The 18,705-nt window shown below is 47.8% G+C and overlaps 1 protein-coding gene across 1 annotated transcript in view; it reads right to left on the reverse strand.

Moving 5' to 3' along the window:
- Positions 1–11,254: 11,254 nt before the first annotated feature.
- The window catches only part of LOC8031964 (E3 ubiquitin-protein ligase lubel), a 36,073-nt gene continuing 28,622 nt past the window's right edge, over positions 11,255–18,705 (reverse strand). Inside the window, exons 9-10 of the mRNA XM_040221399.1 lie at positions 18,005–18,173; positions 11,255–11,321 (exon numbers count right to left, since the gene is read on the reverse strand). Coding sequence (XP_040077333.1) covers positions 11,265–11,321; positions 18,005–18,173 — 226 coding nt within the window. The 3' untranslated portion in view covers positions 11,255–11,264. The remainder of the gene's footprint in view (positions 11,322–18,004; positions 18,174–18,705) is intronic.

The raw sequence follows: 18,705 nt of genomic DNA on the forward strand, positions 1-18,705 counted from the left end.
CCCGGCGTATGTTCCCCTGCTTTCCGCCTCCTTTTCCTCCTCTCCTGGTTTCCACGCGCGGCGGCGCGCGCGGCGCCGCTATTCGCCAAATTTAGTCACGTGAGGAGCAAAGCATCCAGCTCGTGCGGGAAAGCCGGCGCTACGGCCACGCGCCGAGGCTGAATGCGCAACTCTGCTGCCGTAGGTAGCTATACAGGAACTCTAGGGCGAGTCACTACCTGGTGGATTAGGGAAGGGGATGAAAAGGGGAATAGGAGAGAGTAAAAGAATGAGAAAAAGGGCAATCTTTGCATACTGTGAGTGCTATGCAGAGAGGCTCAAGAAGGGACATAAAATGTTCAGCAAAGCGCCACCGCAATGATGTCACCGTCCCCGCCACGCCGGGAGCAGACCTTGAAGCGGCCGCAAGGAAACGCTCCATCCTTCCTCCGTGCCCTACTGACTGCCCGGGAGTTTTTGTTCCAGCTCGGTACCCACATGACGGCCGGGCCGCCCTCGGAATTTTTTTGAACACTAGAAATCAGCAGTTTGTCTGCCATCCGCCAGGTAGCGCAACAAAACACCCAAACAGTTTTTGATTGTTTGTAAAATTAGCTAAGCTCTACACCTATTCAAAAACCAAAGCAAGATCACTGTAAAAATTTAACACATCGCATTGTATATCTATTCCAAACAATAAATGTTATTAGATGCCAATAAATCTGTTTGATGTCCAAAAAAGATATGCGTCAAAAACAGGTAAGCTTGAAGGGCTCCTGAAGCGTTATGACTTTGAAAATGAAAAAAAGCCGTCGTCCACCTCTTGGGCAACCTTTGTAACTATAAATGTCATAAAAGATTTTATCATAGTATAATTATTTCCTCAGCGGCATTTGAAGTACCATGACTCGAAGCACAAAAAAGTGCTGCGTTTGATATAAAACATCTAAACAAAAAGATTTTACCCAACATTAAATTTTTTTTCGCATATTACCAATTATAAGCACTACATCTGTAGCTAATTTCATTGCCCTAGCGCTTGTCATTAAAAACCTATTTGTGCTGAAAAATGTCCATTTTAGGGCAATATTTAGAGGGATGAAAAAAACAAAGTAGCGCAAATACCAAAAAAGTGTATCGTTACATTCTGCTCCGACATCATCTTAACAAAACTGCTATATTGGAACCCTGCTATCTTTAATGGATCATTCATAAAACATGAACTAGCGGAGCAAGTGAGGGTCCGCGCTATCATATTCGCAACGCTACAAACGCGCATGAACCGTAAAAACCAACACATACATAGTATCAAATGAAAGAGGAGTGCATTGCCTTTCGAAAGGCATCAATCCCTCAAAACAGTATTTAAAAGGAGATCATTAATGACCTGCCAAAAAGTACCTAAACTGCCACATTCAGTGGGACCGTGGCCTTAAATATGATTGCAGGGCCCTTTCGGTCATGTGCCTTACCTTTCTTCAAGGTTGCTCCAACTCTCACACTAGTGATAATTTTTGACGCACTGTTTGGTAAAATAGTAAACGGCATTGTGTGCAGCAAACTATCCTGTATTATGAAAATCTAAGCTCAAGGGCCGAGAAGACACGAAAATGACCTTGGGGTTTTAGACGGCACCCCAAGCTCATTTTCCCGAGTTTGAAGGAAAAAAAAAACTACAAAAAGGTGCGGACGGTGTGCTCGACAGAGAAAAGCGAGGTTGAAAATAACATACTCTGTGCAACGCACCTTTGTGAATAGAGCTCTGTTTTGTAAGTTGGCGTTGATTGATACCCCAGATGGAAAAATGCTCCTACCCTGCCTTTCTGGCGCCAGACATTCAATCTTCCAACTGTTTGCTCTTATTAAGCTTATGTGGCCATAAAGACAACTTTCCCAAATTTCATTAAGATCTGACTGGTGAAAACGGTATGGGCTTTTAAAGGGGCCCTCCGGAGCGTTCTGCGATGGTCTATTTATGGCGATAACTCAATTTACAGGCCCTAAGGATACTAAAAATCATAAAATTACGGTCATGCGCTGCGGATTTCCGTACTAAGATTGCTATCAAAGTCCCCGGCACGAACCCCTTTCTGATATGACCCCGGAAAACGGGAGGGGCATCTCTTTACGCGTCAGCCAATAGCAAGCGAAGGATTCCGGCGTCACTGCGCGTCCCCAACGCGGCCGACCGCCGACCCGCGGAGGAATCTCTCGAACACGCGCGGACCGTCGTCGAGGGACCCGGACTTTGTGCTCGGCAGTCGTCGTTGGTCGCATTGCACCGTCGCGCTGCTCCTGCAATACGCAGTCGCATCCCACAGATGACAAGGAAAAGTTTGACTCGTTGACGTGGAAGGATCGCAAAGCTGGCTTCGGAGTCGGTATCCACGGGAAGAAGGAACATGTGTCCCACAAACGCACGCCTGCAGACGCCCCGGGAAGCAGACGAGCCGACGCGCCGACGCATCAGCAACAAGCTTGCGGGGAGAAAACATAGTTCGCTGGTTTTGGAGCGATAATTGCGGACTATGTTTCCCGCACCACAATCAGTTTACGTTTTTCTCAAACTCTAATTTACAACAAGCTTAAAAAGTGTTGTAATAATGACGTTCGCATTCACCGCGAGATGCAGCATTTCCATTGGTCAAGTTTTAGCGATGGGCAGGGAATCGGGGATTGTCTTCCAAGAGAAAATAGTCCCGACATATTTCTTCTGCCATCTGCTTAACAAACGGTTTTGTAATCTAAAACTTTGTATACCTATTAGCTTGCACCTACTACGCAATATAACAACATAAACAGACGATCGAAGAAAGCTCCGGAGGGCCCCTTTAAGGGCTAAGGGCACGAACCTGGCAAAATTCAAGTTCAACCAGTTTCTTTTCTTTTTCTTTTTAACGCGAGGTTTGATAAATGTTTGACTTTTGTGTTTATGTGCGAAAATTGAAAACGTGACTCCACCTAGCGGAGGAAAAGCGCAATAATGATTCAGCCTACTACGAAATCCTCACAGAGTGAAGTGCGGTTCACAGCGCACAACGCAGCAGTCTTCGGCAGTAACTAGTTAGCGCGTTACCGTAAACTAGTTACTTTTTTCAGTAACTTGTAACTGTAACTCGTTACTGCTTAGTGAAAATAACTTGTAACTGCAACAGGATTACTATTTTTCGAAAGTAACTGTAAAGAGTAACGTCGTTACAGATCTCAGATTATGTGCAAAAATATGGCAAACATGACCGCCGAATTGTCTCGCAACTTATGAGAGAGTCCGAAGTCCTGATACTGGAAGGGCACAAACAAAAGATCGAGGTACACCTGAGCATTCTTTATGAGTTGTGAATGCGAAAGCATGCAAGCCCTCGTCCGCTCCCTTTGTCGTCTGCTGCGTACTTTTCGTCGCCGGTCGGCGCGTGTGCTCCCCTGATGACTTTGGACGCTCCGCGCTGATGGACACGCAACACCATGGGGTGAGCGGTCGTGGAAACTGACGAGCGCAGCGGGCAATGGGAGCCCCGTTGACGCGCGCCAGCCAATGAAACCGAAGGATCGAGGAAACTATGTGCCGTTTTCGCGCTTCAAACTGATGACGTCAGCTCTCTCCATGAAACAGTTAATGCTTTCGGATTAAAAACTGCTGCAAATACCGTGTGAAGCTTGAAAGAAAAAAAAAACGAAATTTCGGGGTCACCCTGCTTTGCCACGCTGGCTTCGCCTACTGGGATGATGGGGACACTTGTGTCCGTAGCCGCCGTGTATAGTGCGTCGCCCACAGCGCATGTAGACGTAACAAAGCGCGGCACCTCTAAAGTGGGACCGGCGGAGGAAGCAAATGCATTTCGCGGAAGACAGTTCTTGGCGATTGTCGCCCCAAACGCTCGCAGGCTTACGGGACAAACCAATTTTCTGAACCTCGCCTTTTGCCGCCATGCATACGGATCCTTCCCCTCTAATTGGAATCGTCTAACTCCCAGATGAACTCTTGCGGGGTCTAGACTTTGGGCTTATTTGCTTTCCCCTCCCCTTCTTTTGCAACCCAATTACCGGCCTCGCCTCCCGTTGCCCACTTGTACCCCATTGCTCTGCTTCTGGCGTCCCGTCACATGAGAAAGAGTATTCGCTCGAACCGTCTGTGTCGTTCTGCTAGTTTGTGTGTTTTCTTGAAATTGAAAGACCGTCCTTAGCCGGAACCAGAGGCACTTGTCATCTCTTGATTTGTGAATATTCACGCCGTGGCTTTGCGGGAGGTTTCTTCTAGTTGGGGTGGTGACATGGAGTTAGGAAGTGGCGGAGAAAAGATCGCAAAAGTGGTCTGGAATTCTACACGCAGCTGCCGTTTGTACCTCGATCAGTGCTTCTTTTGCACCGCTGCCGTGTTCAGCGGGTTTGACGAAGGAATGTTGCCGCTACATCGCTCTCCAAATGCTAAAGAGAAGCTTCGCGTTTCATGAAAGATTGTGCGCACGCAGTAGAAAACGATTTGATTGACGAGTGGACTGGGTCGGCACATCTACAAAGCTGATTGCAAGGTATGACTTATATTATCATCGACTTGACATGTGCACGATGTTTTATACTTCCGTCCCATTTCTCCTCACCAAAGAAATCCGAAATTAATTGACCAATTGTATAAACTCGCACCATGATTGGATATACCCGAGGATCTAGGCTAGGGTGCCTTCATGTGCGCTTCACCGAGAGTGATGCGAACTGCCTGTTTCCCTTTCCCACACCCTCTTCCACCGCCATTTTGTTCCTCTCATTGTTTCCCCGTGCGCTGTGAAGGGACTTTTGTGTCCATGGCGGTCCTCCCATCCGAGGGGGAAAATGCTAAACCTCTCTCCGTGGGTTCCAACACGCTGCTCTGAACTTGTGAGATAAGGTGCTTGTTTCCGGGAGGGTTATAACTTCCACGGATTATCGCCGAGAATCAAAATGGCTGCTGGTTTGTCGGCGAGTGGTATTATAAAGGGTGGCATCACCCTAGCAAAGCGCACATGAAGGCTCCCTAATCCAGACGCGTAATGTTGTGTTCGTGTATACCTTATGGTGGTCGCGCTTAATTTTAAAGTTCTTTATGGATCATCAGCAGGTATCTGCTAAATGCTTTATTATATACACCGACACGCGGGTTTGACGTCACGGAGCTGCGGCGGCGCTGCGATCGCGCCGGAGCCGGGGGGTGTGGGCAAAAGCGCGCACGTTTCGCATGGGCGTCAAAGCATTTCAGCATGCCGCGAAGCTGTGTTGCCGTTAATTGCACCGAAATGTACAAGAAAAATAGCGGAGTGAGTTTCCACAAGTTCCTGGCAGACTCTGAAAGGCATAGAAGATGAATAATATCCGTGGATCGAAAAGAATGGTCGCCTCGTGCGAACGACCGTTTCTGCGGCGAACACTTTCTTGGAGGCAAGTGCGGCTTCCATTTCAATCTCCGTCCCGAGGCTTGCTTATGTGCAGGGAAACCGTTGTCTGATCGAGACCACCCGGATTTTATTCCCACGGTGTTCGCGCACAACGCACCGGCCAAGCGCTCGTCGGAGGATCGCTACTCCCGTGCTACCGAGCAGAAGGGGATCGGCGACAGAACGGCAGTGTTGTAGGCGTTACCAAAAAAAAAGTAACAAAACACGTTACTCGTTACTTGCAAATAAAAGGTACGCGTTACTGAGCTACGTTACCTAAATATAAAAGGAACGCGTTACCGCTACCGATGAAAAGTAAGGCACGTTACTTCTGCATTACTTTTTTAAATTATGATTTAACACATTTTACGGTTTTGACGATACAGGCCATCAATGAAGCAGAAACTGAACATAATTACTTTATCTCTTTTTACGGTTTCACTTTAATACTTACGAGAAAAAAACGCAAAGAAAAACATGGCTTGACGCCTAAAACACGGAAACAATTGAAGTGTAATTTCTTTAAGACTTGGGAAGTAGTAAAGACTAACGTAACTACGTTACTTGAAATAGTAACACAAGTACGCTACCCGTTACTGTATCGAAAACGTAAACTGTTACTGTGTCGAAAACGTTACTGTGTCGAAAACGTAAACTGTGTCGAAAACGAAAACGAAAACTACGTTACTGAAAAAAGTAACGCGTTCCTGGTAACGCCGTTACTTGTAACCTGTTACCGCCAAGACTGCACGGACAAACCTTTAGTGGTTGTAATGCCTTGTGGTCATGAGGGTATGAAAAATATCATACCTTGACTTGAAGACGCTCTGTGTATATAATCAGATAATGAATACACACTTCCGCAGACCCACAGTCTGCTGATTCCGGCGGCAGTGCGGAAACCGACTCGATGTAATCGTAGGCCTCGAGGGACTTGTACGCCTGCACCGTGTCAACCGTGAACTGGCTTGGCGAAAAAACTAAATAAACGACGACCTGAGCCGTCGACTTCCATGGCAGCAACTTTACGTCGGAAGTCCAGCAGGTCTTTTACGGCGTAGGGATCCTCGTAGGCAACGCCGTCCACGCACAGTTTGTTTCGATACCGCTACCGTTCAGGCTCGGGCAACGAGCTCAAATAGTCGGGCATAGCGTACGACATACGTTATGAGGAAATACGGCGCACAAATAAAGGTACAAGCGTCCCTACAACGTCAACAACGAGCGCACGCCATAGAGCGCAATGGCGAAAACACGGACAGCCGGGCTGCTTTGCCCACATAGCTACCGCGCATGCGCGGCCTCCCGGCCGTGTTGGTAAACAGAGCCGCTCCGCGTGTCGGTCTATAGTGGATTTATCCGTTCAGGGAGAAATTCATGGTAAAAATTAAATTAGAAAGTATGAAACATGTTAATATTGGTTATTAGGAAAATCTTAGTTTCTCAAAAAATCAGATTCCCTACCGTTAACAACACAATGTCTTTCGAAAAATCTATGTTAAAAGAAATGCATAACAAGGGAAATTCCTTTGAAATGTATTTTTTTAATATTTCTTTGTAATATGACGACAAAGTAACGGCGATACTTTAGCGAAGTAACTATAAGTTACTCTTTAAATTTTGTAACTGTAACAAAGTTACTTTTTTCCCTGAGTAACTGTAACTGAAACACTGTTACATTTTAGCGGTAACGTGCCCGTGACTGCAACGCAGCGCTGAGGATACAAAATGTCACTACTCTCATCGCATATTCACTGCGAAGTTAGCGCCGCACTATGGTGGCTGGAAGGGGAAGTCTACCGCGCGGGAGCGAGAGGCTGCACTGAGTTGCGATGAACACGACTCGTCTGCGAACTGCAGCGCCCTTCCCGGTGGCGAAGATTTTCATCGCAACACACGCGCTGCCCTCAGCGCGCGTGTTCAAAGCTCACATAGCTTCTTTAGATTTTCACTCGGGTTTTGGCAACACTCGGGTTTTGGCAACGCACGTTTCACCCGTTAAATGGGTCGTGCGCCTAAATTCCGCGAAGACATTTTTGGTAACCCGGTGGCAGCTGTGCTAACGGAGTGCAAATGTTGCGGTGCAAATTTCGCGTCTGTGGACATGCCACGTATTTTGTTTGTTTTGTTTTTGCATATAAATGGTTAATTTTTTAGCAGTTTCTTAGTGCAAAATTTTGCCTGCACTTTTCAAAACGTAACGCGCAATAAGAAAACAAAAAGTGCAAGTTTTGTTATTTTCAAAGACGTGCCTCTACGTATTATAAGTTTCTAGACGTGTATTGCATCCAAGTCGCGTTCTTATTTTTTAATCGATACACGAAGGAGTCGTGTGACGCTGTACTTACGTTCCTTTCTTAGAACACCCACAATTTTCTTTTTTTTTTTTGGTCGTCTGCAAGTGTCTCAGCCTCTCCGCCTGCTTTCCTCCTCGCCTCGAGAAAACTCAAAGCATGCGCACTTGTGTTTGAGATGGACCGTCTCTACAACCTCTCGAATTTTTCATCGTCGCGTATCGTGCCCCTCCTTATCATTGCTCACATACGGCGTTCGACCCACTGCCCCTTCCAGCCACCATAGCTGTGTGTGTAAGGCAGTAATTAGGTCGGTCGAGAGCGCCGAGTTAGCGCCGCGGTGTTCGGGTGATCAGGCCATTCATGGTTCGAACTTGACGACCTGCTCCAGTTTGGTTTCTAGTACTATTAGAGTTAGACTTTGTTTCGACAATTGTTCTCTTTAATTATCCTTTTAGTTCTCCATGCGTAGTAAATCTGTAAAGTAGCTTTTCTTTTTTTGCTTGTTATATATTTTATGTGAACTTGTACCATAAGTTCTTCAAAATATGCTAAAATTCGGAGTTTTTTTTGTTTTTGTTTTTTTTAGGGGGTTGGAGGGGGGGGGGGGGGGGGGGGGGTTACCGATTTAAAGAAAACCGCCTTGGAGGTTAATTTTCGACATAAATTGTAGGGTCGGTTGGATATCGGGGGAGGGAAGGAGGGCGGGAGGGGGGAGATTGAAGAGCCTCCTCCCTGCTTACGCCACTGACTGACATGCCCCATATTTTCATCAAAGGCACCTAGTTGTTTTACGTGTGAACTTGAGAAAACGTGCAGAGCTCACGATGATGACGTTCAGCCAGTATTTTTCGACGTAGGTGCGATTGCGCTACGAGCAGAAAGTTTCGATATGCCGCCGATGAAGTTTTGACACGAAGGGCTGTCGTGTCGACAAAGCTTTCTTATGCGTCCCACAATTATTTCACGTCTCAAATTTACGATTTCGCGAAGTACTGGTAAACAACGCAAGGTTCGCGTGTGGTCGACGGCACAAGCCGATGCCCCGGCGGGGACGTCTTGACGAGCGTACACTCGCGGGCCGCCGCCGACCAATCGCCGTATGATCGGGTTCTCGGCACGACATGCTTGTCCGTACTCGGCAAGGGAGCCCCAGGGGTGCGCTCGAAGCGTGGAAACGGCGTGATGAAGCGAAAGGCAAGGAGCATCCACATCACGAACGGACAAAGCCGATGCAAAGGCGTGCTCGAACATAAACGACGTTAGCAAAGTGTCGTCCCTCGCCGCTACGAAACGCGTCCCGCAAACTCGGCAATGTGCGGCCCGCATCCCTTCCCTGCCACTCGCACCTTCTGTAACCAAGAGCATGGGGGTTGCCGGTGTTCGACGTCATTATGTGAAGTAGTTGCGAGGCATGTTTTGGACACGAATATCGTATGTTACCTCGGGGCTCGGGGTGAACAGGGATCTAATCACACGCTTCGCACATAAACGATGCCCAAACTTTGGCGGCCGGCAGTGTTACTCGACGAACTTCTGGAAAGGGTCTGTCGATTACCCTGCCCCTCTGCTTCCTCCTCCCTTTCCAGAAGTCGTGGTACGCCAGCTGTGTGTATATAAAACTTATATATCTAAGTGATCGACCATTTCAAGCGTTAATCCAGCCAGTTGCGACAGTTTTATTTCGTAGTACAATAAACGCACCCCGCCATCGGGTGTCTGCAAGCACGAAAAGCGACATCCTCACAAGGAAACTTCAGCCGAGTGTACTTTTGAAGATGCCAGGCGAACAGACGTCTACACGGATGCCCGGGAGCTGGACCGCTAAAACAGAGAAGAAATTATTTAGCAGCACACAAGCCCGGCTTATACTATAAAAAGAAATGAAATGGTCACGCAGAATATTTTTTTTTTCTGAATAAACTAATTTTCGCTTTAGCCATCGACCGCAATGGAGGGGGGTGGGGGGGGGGGGGGGGGGGGGGGAGGCGTATATTAGAAAAAAAGCGCAAACGTAGTAAACAAACAAATTTGCAGTGATATTTCTACGGACTATTTCACTCAATATGGGAACGACTCCAAAGCTACAAGCGTGATCGTGTTGCCGTGAAGGATATTCGAACTGCAAGAGCGAGCGTGCCTGGCAAGGACACTCAAAGCGCAGTACCCGGAACCTGTCTTCGACCTGCGTGTTTAGCGGCCTATCCCGCCCATAACGGGTTCCTCAGTGGCAGAAAATGACGTCGCAGAAGCTGGTGCGACAGCGTGTCGAACTCCTGGCGGTTGCTGCTAGAAGTTTCCGTGAACTTACAAGCTGGAGGGCGACCTACAGCAGGACAGGCGTCGGCCGCATCCACCTAGTCTGCTGTGACGCCGCCAGGATCGCGGACGACGACAGCATAAGATTTTTATGACGTAATAAAAAAACAAAAAAAAAAACTTTTTTTTTTTTTTTTTTTTTTTTTTTTTTTTTTGCGGTAAACACACTGGTTGGAGACGCTATAGAGGCGCCATACTCGCCCGGAGCTCGCTCTCGTAGATTCTGCTACGCTCGTACCATGCCCGCGCAAGAAACGTGTGAGCACGAAAGACAAAAACACTACTGCAGAAGGTACTTGAACCGTCACAAATTTCTACATATAATAGAGTTTTAGTGGACCGTACGCTAAAGCTTTACGTACGAAAGACATTTCGGGCCGAGAGTGCGCCTGCTAGAACGCAATAGAAGGGCTAGCGTATTTCGTACACACGCAACACTGAGGATTTCCCGTTGCGGGCTTTCCGGGAAGCTCTCGAGAGATCTCGGGCGCAGCGCGAGCACCAGTTTCAAGATGGCGGTTACCTCGACTGGCGCAGCGAGGGCGACGTGTTGTTCACGAAGTTCAGCGTTACATGAAATTGCGTGGTGTTTAGCTCGGCAATTCTTTCCGGGACGTATGCCGCGGTCGAATCAGGTCGCCATGAAGCTGAACGAGCACGTAGTGAAAATGTTCGCCGCTCGCAATGTTCGTGAAAGCTGCGACCTGCTCGACGCCAGGCCTCTTCGCGCAGTTCATCGCCGACGGACGAACGGCTCCTCAAGTAATAGCCGAAGTTGTCGCTATGCACTGGACATCAGTAGCTCATGGATTTCTTCCCGCGATAGCAATAATAAATGGTGTCGTTTCCACGGAACGATTGATGAAGGTTCCGTGATTGAATCCGCCTACGAACTCGTACTCGTAGCCTCGGTACCCCACAGGAAAGCGTGCTTGACCAGGCAGCTGCGCGCCTTGCTTTAATTTTATATAAAATTAGTCGAAACGTTATCATTTTCAATATTTCTTTTGAGGAGCATAGTGGTGCTACAAGCACGCGCAATGCTACGGCTCTGGCAAATTGAATCGGAAAGATCATGCGAGATGTTCACTCGCCAACGTAACGCGCACAACTAAAATCGGTCCGAGCAAGTCGTTTTCAGCATGCGCTATACTAGTGCGCATTATGTACGTAAGAGCCAGCAACTCTATACTAAAACTGTCTAATAAACCTTCATATTGCTTCGCACCACTGTCATGAAGAGTTGGAAATAATACGTACCGAAATTATTTCAGTGCTGTGCCCCAGAACGTGGCTTACCCGACAATGGCAGGTTGTCCTTTATTAACTGCAAAACATGAAGACAATGAAAGCATAATTAAAGTCGGAACCTTTCACCACTTTTACTAAAAGAATCCAAAGACACGTCGATGGAAGCCACTTTGCGCAAGCGTGCTCGTCTTTTAAGCGCAAACACATTTATACATGACTGAATCCTCGACCGTAAAAACCCGTATAAATAAGTCAATGAGCGAAATGCAGTTAAACTTTTCATAGATCTGTCTTTAGGTGATGCATTTAACATACCCCAATTTCGTCACTCCAAGCTATGGGGAAAAATTGATAAAGAAAATTGTATTATCGATGTACGCGGATAAACTTCATAAATAACAAACTGTCTGGTTTGGTTGACGCTGCATCTCACAGATGAAACCGCATAGAACTAAAGCATGGAAACATATCTTCGAGGTAAACACATTAGCCTTTATTTTGTTCAATTCGAAGAAGCTTTTAGGTTTTTGTTCCCTGTGGTTCTACAGATGGAACCACCTAGCACAAAAACTTGGAAACCTCTTTAAATATAAACACCCGAAAATCTAGAGGGTATTCATCTCGAATGAGTTTTAAACTTGTTTTTCTACCTGGCACTATCTTTGAGTGGCAGCGTGAACCAGACGGTTTACTTCAATTTACCTCCCAATAGACCTATCGCTAAATTACCCAATTTAGCAATAGGTCTATCGCTAAATTATCCAAGCATCAAGGAGAATGCAGGGAATGGTGTTCCAGGCGCCGCACATGCTGGCTTCCGCAGCAGCATAGCATCCTCTATCGGGAGTATTCACTGGCAGCCATATCCGTGTGCGCTGCTGCTGAGCGCGTGCTGACGGCGAGCTTCCGCAGTCCTTTTGGAGCGTGCATTTAGCACCATCGAGGTTGCCGGTCTTAGCAGGCGATTAATGTGAGCTCGTTCTGAGCATGCGCTATAAACATCGCCCTCAAATTTGGCGTCCAGTGAATACCTCCTATACCGACAAAACCTGGCAGATCGCCACGAGAAGCGGCCGCCGAAATTGAAAAGGTAAAGCGGCAGACAACGAATGAGAAGAGAGCCACGTGACGGGAGCCCCGCTACGGCGAAACGCCAAAACACACTTCTCCCGAGCGATGGAACATTCGCTCGAGCTCCTCGCGTTCCTCGCGCTATACCGCTTCTTTTCTCGTCGGGCTTGAAAACCATGTCTCGAATCCTCGCCGCTACAAAAGCTGTGCGCTAACGTCCGGGTTCTTGAGAAATGCTCCGTGCTACCATATCCCCGCGCTCCAAATCTGTGACCGGGCACTCTATGACTCCGTCGTCGAACTGCCAGGCTTTGTGAGTACAGAGGAGGCTATGGCAGCAGTAGCTTTTAGATGCGGAGCATCTCTTGCTCGGGTCTATGTCCCGCGGCGACGTAGTCCGCACTCACACTACCCATGCGCAACTCTTCTCCTCTCCTCTCTCTAACAGCTGCGCGTTACTCTCTCCCTCTACCAGCTGCGTGCACTTCGCGTGCGTTCACTTCTACTCACACCGCGCGCACATGCGCAACTCTCCTCCTCTAGTCTCCTCTCCTTCAAGTGTGAATATAAGCAGCGGTAGCGCGCTGCGCGCGTTCCTTCCGGCTCAGCAACACTTCCTTTGATTTCCTTACTCTCAAGACTCGGACTGACTGACTGCGCGCGTTCAGTTCACCGCTGTTGACTCCACTTCACTCCGTTCTTCCGATGAAGTGTGATAGAAGCAATAGTCCCGTCAGTTAGTGGGTTGGCGCAAGCAAGCGTCAGCACCACCCCACAAACTAACAGCAACGCTACGTCCACTGAAGACAAAGCTGTGCAGCGAAGGGCACGCGACGCTGAGCGCAAACGCGTGAAGCGAGCGGCGGACCTGAACTACGGCAACGAGAAGCGGCGTCCATTCGTCAACTTCGAGCGGCGGATGCTGAACTACGACAACGTGAAGCAGCGGCGGTTCGAGAACGTCGAGCAGCAGAACCTGAGGTTCGGGACCGTGAAGTTCAACGTAAACGTACGAAGCGAGCGGCGGAACCCGACCTTCGAGAACGGGAAGCCGCGTTGGTTCGTGAACGTCGAACAGCAGAACCTGAGGTTCGGGACCGTGAAGTTTAACGTAAACGTAGTTTCCAACAACGTTCACGCGATGTGTGGTAACCAACGCAAGTTAACAACGTAATAACATGCAAGTTAACAACGTTACTAACAACGTTACTAACAACGTTACTAACACCGTTAATAACACCGTTAATAACACCGTTAATAACACCGTTAATAACACCGTTAATAACGATCCGCGATGCTCCGCATCACCCCATGGTTCCCCTCGGGAAGATGGTGTAATTTTTCTAAACCAAAGGGCTAAAACAAATGGTATCGAGCACGTTCATCAGCGCTTTATTTTGGTTATTTACTTCGAATCTTTTATACAGGCAAGGCGTGCGCGTGCGGCGCGTAGAACACCATTTCCTGCATTGTCCATGATGCTTGGGTAAGGATAATGCAGGGATTGGTGTTGCACGCGCCACACGTGCTGGCCTCAGCAGTAGTAACTTTTCTAAAACAAATACCTAAAACAAATGGCATCTTGCACGCGCGTTCGTCAACGCTTTATTTTGGTTATTTACTTCGAATCTTTTATACAGGCAAGGCGTGCGCGTGCGGCGCGTAGAACACCATTTCCTGCATTGTCCATGATGCTTGGGTAAGGAGAATGCAGGGATTGGTGTTGCACGCGCCACACGTGCTGGCCTCAGCAGTAGTAACTTTTCTAAAACAAATACCTAAAACAAATGGCATCTTGCACGCGCGTTCGTCAACGCTTTATTTTGGTTATTTACTTCGAATCTTTTATACAGGCAAGGCGTGCGCGTGCGGCGCGTAGAACACCATCTCCTGCATTGTCCATGATGCTTGGGTAAGGAGAATGCAGGGATTGGTGTTGCACGCGCCACACGTGCTGGCCTCAGCAGTAGTAACTTTTCTAAAACAAATACCTAAAACAAATGGCATCTTGCACGCGCGTTCGTCAACGCTTTATTTTGGTTATTTACTTCGAATCTTTTATAAGGGGATGGCGTGCGCGTGTTGCACGTGGAACACCAATCTCTGCATTCTCCTTGATGCTTGAGTAATTTAGCAATAGGTCTATAGGTCTATAGACAGATCAAACCAAGCGTTCGATGCATGCGTGACGCCGCCATAACTTTAGTTCACGAGAGGCAGATGGCCAGGCATGCGAGGGCTTGTGGCGTCTCGTGCTCCGCAAGCGCAGAGCTCAAGCATGGGTGTGGCACGTGCAGAAAGACTAAAGTCCTCTCGACGCATAGGCCCGTAGCTCTCAAGTTTTGAGCAGCGCTCCAGGCGAGCAAAATATAATATTTGGCTCGCGTTTCGAACATGCGTCAATACGCTTCCCCACTACAGTTTTTTCTACTCCGTTCCATTCTACACTCTGTTTCACCTTATGTTGTACCGCAGCGAAGGCTAGAAGCGCGAGATCATAGCGCTGGCAGTTGCTCTTAATGCACGAGAGCTTGTGCCGCGGAGATGTGCCCTAGAGCAAGGAGCTCGCTCTTGTAGCCTTTTCTGCGGTACATCATAAGGTGAAACAGAATAAGTGCCAGCGTAGCAGAGGCTACAAGGGCGAGCTCCGAGCTTTCAATGTCCCTACCAAGCACGCGCGCTCGTGCAGTGCGAGCATCGTTCAGGGGAACATGCTTTAGCAAGTAGCTTCGGCCTCGCTATCAAGTAAAGTGAAACATACGGGCTCATAGAAGCCATGAACGAAAGCAATAAAATAATAAAGCTGAAAGGAATGTCTGAGGAATTATGCAGCTCGCTGAGGCCGCGAGCTGCATAATTCCTTTTTTATTATTTTAGTTTTTTTTAGACGTTTTGTTATCGCGCGTCTACAGATGCTCACAGATGCTTGCATTCGAGCGTGGCGCATGCAAAATCGAACGTTGCAGCGCCGCCTGGGTGGTGCTGCCAGCGTAACATGGTCGCGTCTTGCGGACTCGCTCACGCCCCCTGCCCGAGAGCAACGGGTCTATTGCGGCAGCGGTGGCGTAGTCAAACTGACTGGTGCAGCCCGAGGTTAGTCTGCCTCAAAAGACCCTTTGCAAAAATCCTAAAAGCCCGCGTGCGCCGCGCGACGAATAAAGGGAGTCCTCGGTACGCCCCTCCTCCCGCTACCACGTGACCACGTGGCATACGCGAGCAGGCGCAGGTTACCACGGCTACAACTTTTGAGCAGCCAAAAGTCGGGCGAGCGACGAGCCAACGGCTGCCCCTTTCTCGTCCCTCTCCTTCGTATCGGCTCTGTCGTCTGCTGCACCAACGTTTTGTCGACCTGGTCGAAACCTGCCACGGTTACGGTGCAAAATAAGTGGATTCGGTGGGGCGGGCCCCATGCCCCCCCTGGCTACGTGCCTGCCTGTCGCGATGCCTTTACGCTGCCACAGATGCGGTACGCCGCCAGCGACGCACGACTCAGCGGATGGGCGGGATGGCTTCAACGGCTGCTGACGGTAGCTGCCGGGACGCGCGCGAAGTCGCGGAGGCGCAACGAGAAAGCGCGTGATCTGTACCGAGGGTTCCCAAAATCCCCTGCCGTCGTGGCGCTGTACGTTTTGCAACAGGTCTATTGGCGACTTGCCTTTCAGCTGTAGATGAGCGATTTGGCCAGTGCAGAACGAACACTAGGCTGGGGTCATGAATCTGGATCACGCAGTAGTGATACACGACCGCGCGCCGATACGATGCTCATCCAGATCGAAACGGGTAGGGGTAGAGATTGAGCACAGGAACCCTGGGTTCTGCAGCGCGAGCTTTCGCTCCACATGCCCTAAGCTGGGGAGCTCTAGCCCACTCGGCCACCGATTCCTTCCATTTACCTCCCCGGCACTAGGGCTTCCAACTTTTAGCATGATAAATACACCACCTAAAAATACCTTTGTGACAATGTTAATTGCACTTTGTTTATTGGCTTGTTTATACGGAATTTTGTACAACTGAATATGGCTCGAGAACAGCCTACGCATGCAAAATATCAGAGTTTGAATACCTGCTCCGGTCACATGTCACTAGCTTAAAAAAGCGGGAGGAGCGCAATAAAACTGAAGACTTCAAATCATTTCAATCAAATACGTTTAACCTAATTAAAAAAAAATATATATATATATATATATTATATATCAAAAAGGCAGTTTCCCAGGCTTCGACACTGTACTGTACCATGAGAGTATGGCTAGGTGGTGCATTTATTTATTGCTCATTGTTTTGTTGACTGTATACGGACAGCTCTTGGCCGTAAAAGAAGTAAATAAACAAACTGAAAAAAGCACAACACTTTAATATTTTTAAAGTATACTAAAACAAGGTAAACTAAAGGCATGTGATTCAGATGCCAACAAGCATATTTTAAATGTGGCGAGGGGACAAAATTGGTTAAAGTCACCCTTTCCCCATTATAAAGAAGCTGTAACGTGTTATCGGGGACCAGACATCAACTCTAGGGAGGTTCGGGAAAGGGGCGAAGGTGGGGGTGCGGATCTGATACGCTTTTGTGGAACACAAATTGAAAGGAACGAAGGCACATCAAAGGTGTCATTAACAAGTTTAGAGAAAACTTCCGTTTACACCTAAGCACTTCTTATGAGTTGTGAATGCGAAAGCATGAATGTCGTTATACCGCTCTCTTAATTAGTCTGCGGTGTACTGGCGCGGACGGCCACATTTCGCTATTGCCGAAATTGCGGCCACCGACCATGCTCCTCGGCGCCGAGAGGGGCAGAAAACCCCGCAGATACCCCCCCCCCCCCCCTCCTTTTTCCGGTGACGACTGACACGAGAGCGACGGCCGTGCGCCAGAAAGAGGGTTTCTCTGTGGGGTGACGTACCGTGGAACTATACGCGTCCCGGCCAATGGCTATGTAGGAGCCGTTTCATTGTAAGTTTCTTTCACGTTTTGCTTGGTTATAGACGCCGCCGCCTGCGCTCCATAAAACAGTTCATGCTTTCGCATAAAAAAAACATTTCGCATTAGTTTTTTATAAAGATATACCGATACCAAAAACGCTGTGAATTGTGAAATTATTAAACTGAAAACTTGTAACATTTAAAAGTTAAAATTTGAATTTTTTTTTCACCCGATTGTACAAAGTTTTGTTTTTTGAGATTTAACCTGAAAAAGTGACCCTTTAAGCCTTTGGGGCATATTAATTATTGGGCTGAATTTGACTACGAGAAGAAAAGTATAATTTTTCTTCACTCTTTTTGTTATTATTTAATCGAACGCCCACAACAACGTTGTTATCTTTTATTTTTTTAGGTCGAAACGAAGGAGAATTAACTTTATATTGGTTTATATAAAAACTGTGTTCTATTTCTAACTTTTGACTAAGGCAAGTTTGCTTCCCGACATTTTCGAATAACAAATGCACCACCAAGCCGCACCTTCGAGCTTAATTACAGCGTCATTCCACGGGAAACTGATTTTCGAGGTTTATTCAAAGTGAATTCGTTTCGATAGGCCCTCACCGTATGGCGAATTCAGACAACTGAGATGGTCGATGGTCTATGCTCTACGGAGGCAGTCGGGAAAATAAATGTGCAAATATCTTACTGCTGAAATGAGCGTATACCGCGCCCTATGAGTGAATGAGTTGCGACGCACTGCTCATGGCTTACCTGTAACAGCCGCGCGCGGACGACATCTTCGACTGTGGCTTGGGCGAACTCCGGTAGGCTAAGGTTGTTCTTCCTCAGCTCCTCCTTCATCTGAGCAGTATTCATCAAGCTCACAGTGTCCACATTTTTCTGGATGATCAGAGCGCACAGATATTCCTTGTAGTGCTGCCTGCAATTCAACATTAGACATCAGGCAACGTTAATGAACTATTTGCACTAAAACGACGAGAGAAAAAAAACACGCCTCCAATTGTTTTTAAGCACATGTGGCGCGCGAAGGTATTTTTGGTGGGTTGCAATCACTTGCGCTTACTTCACGAGCACCGAGAGATCAAGCCTGTACGAGGTATGCTCGAGTACACACTGAGCGTGCTTAAAATGTGTCGGCGTCCGTTTGTTGTTGTTTTTTTTTTTTTTTTTTTTTAGGTAGATTCGGTTATTAAAAGGCAACAGACAAAGCTAAGCTGATTAGAGCAATTAGGGTGAAACCGTTGAAAAAGCGGAGCTGGAACATGTCGGAACACCCATACAAGCTTCAGATATGGTATCTGTACACTGGGTCTGGTCGACTTGCGGGCGAGTTCGCAAGGGATAGGAACATCGGGTGTTCTGTTGGTGTACTTGCATTTCACGCGATCTTGTTCTTAGCCGACCCTTCTACTTTTTAAGCTCACCAGAAGAGACCGCTACTCCTATCAAAT

This window comes from Ixodes scapularis, unplaced genomic scaffold, assembly GCF_016920785.2.
Source record: "Ixodes scapularis isolate PalLabHiFi unplaced genomic scaffold, ASM1692078v2 PGA_scaffold44__24_contigs__length_19508400, whole genome shotgun sequence".
Taxonomy (NCBI): Eukaryota; Metazoa; Arthropoda; class Arachnida; order Ixodida; family Ixodidae; genus Ixodes; species Ixodes scapularis.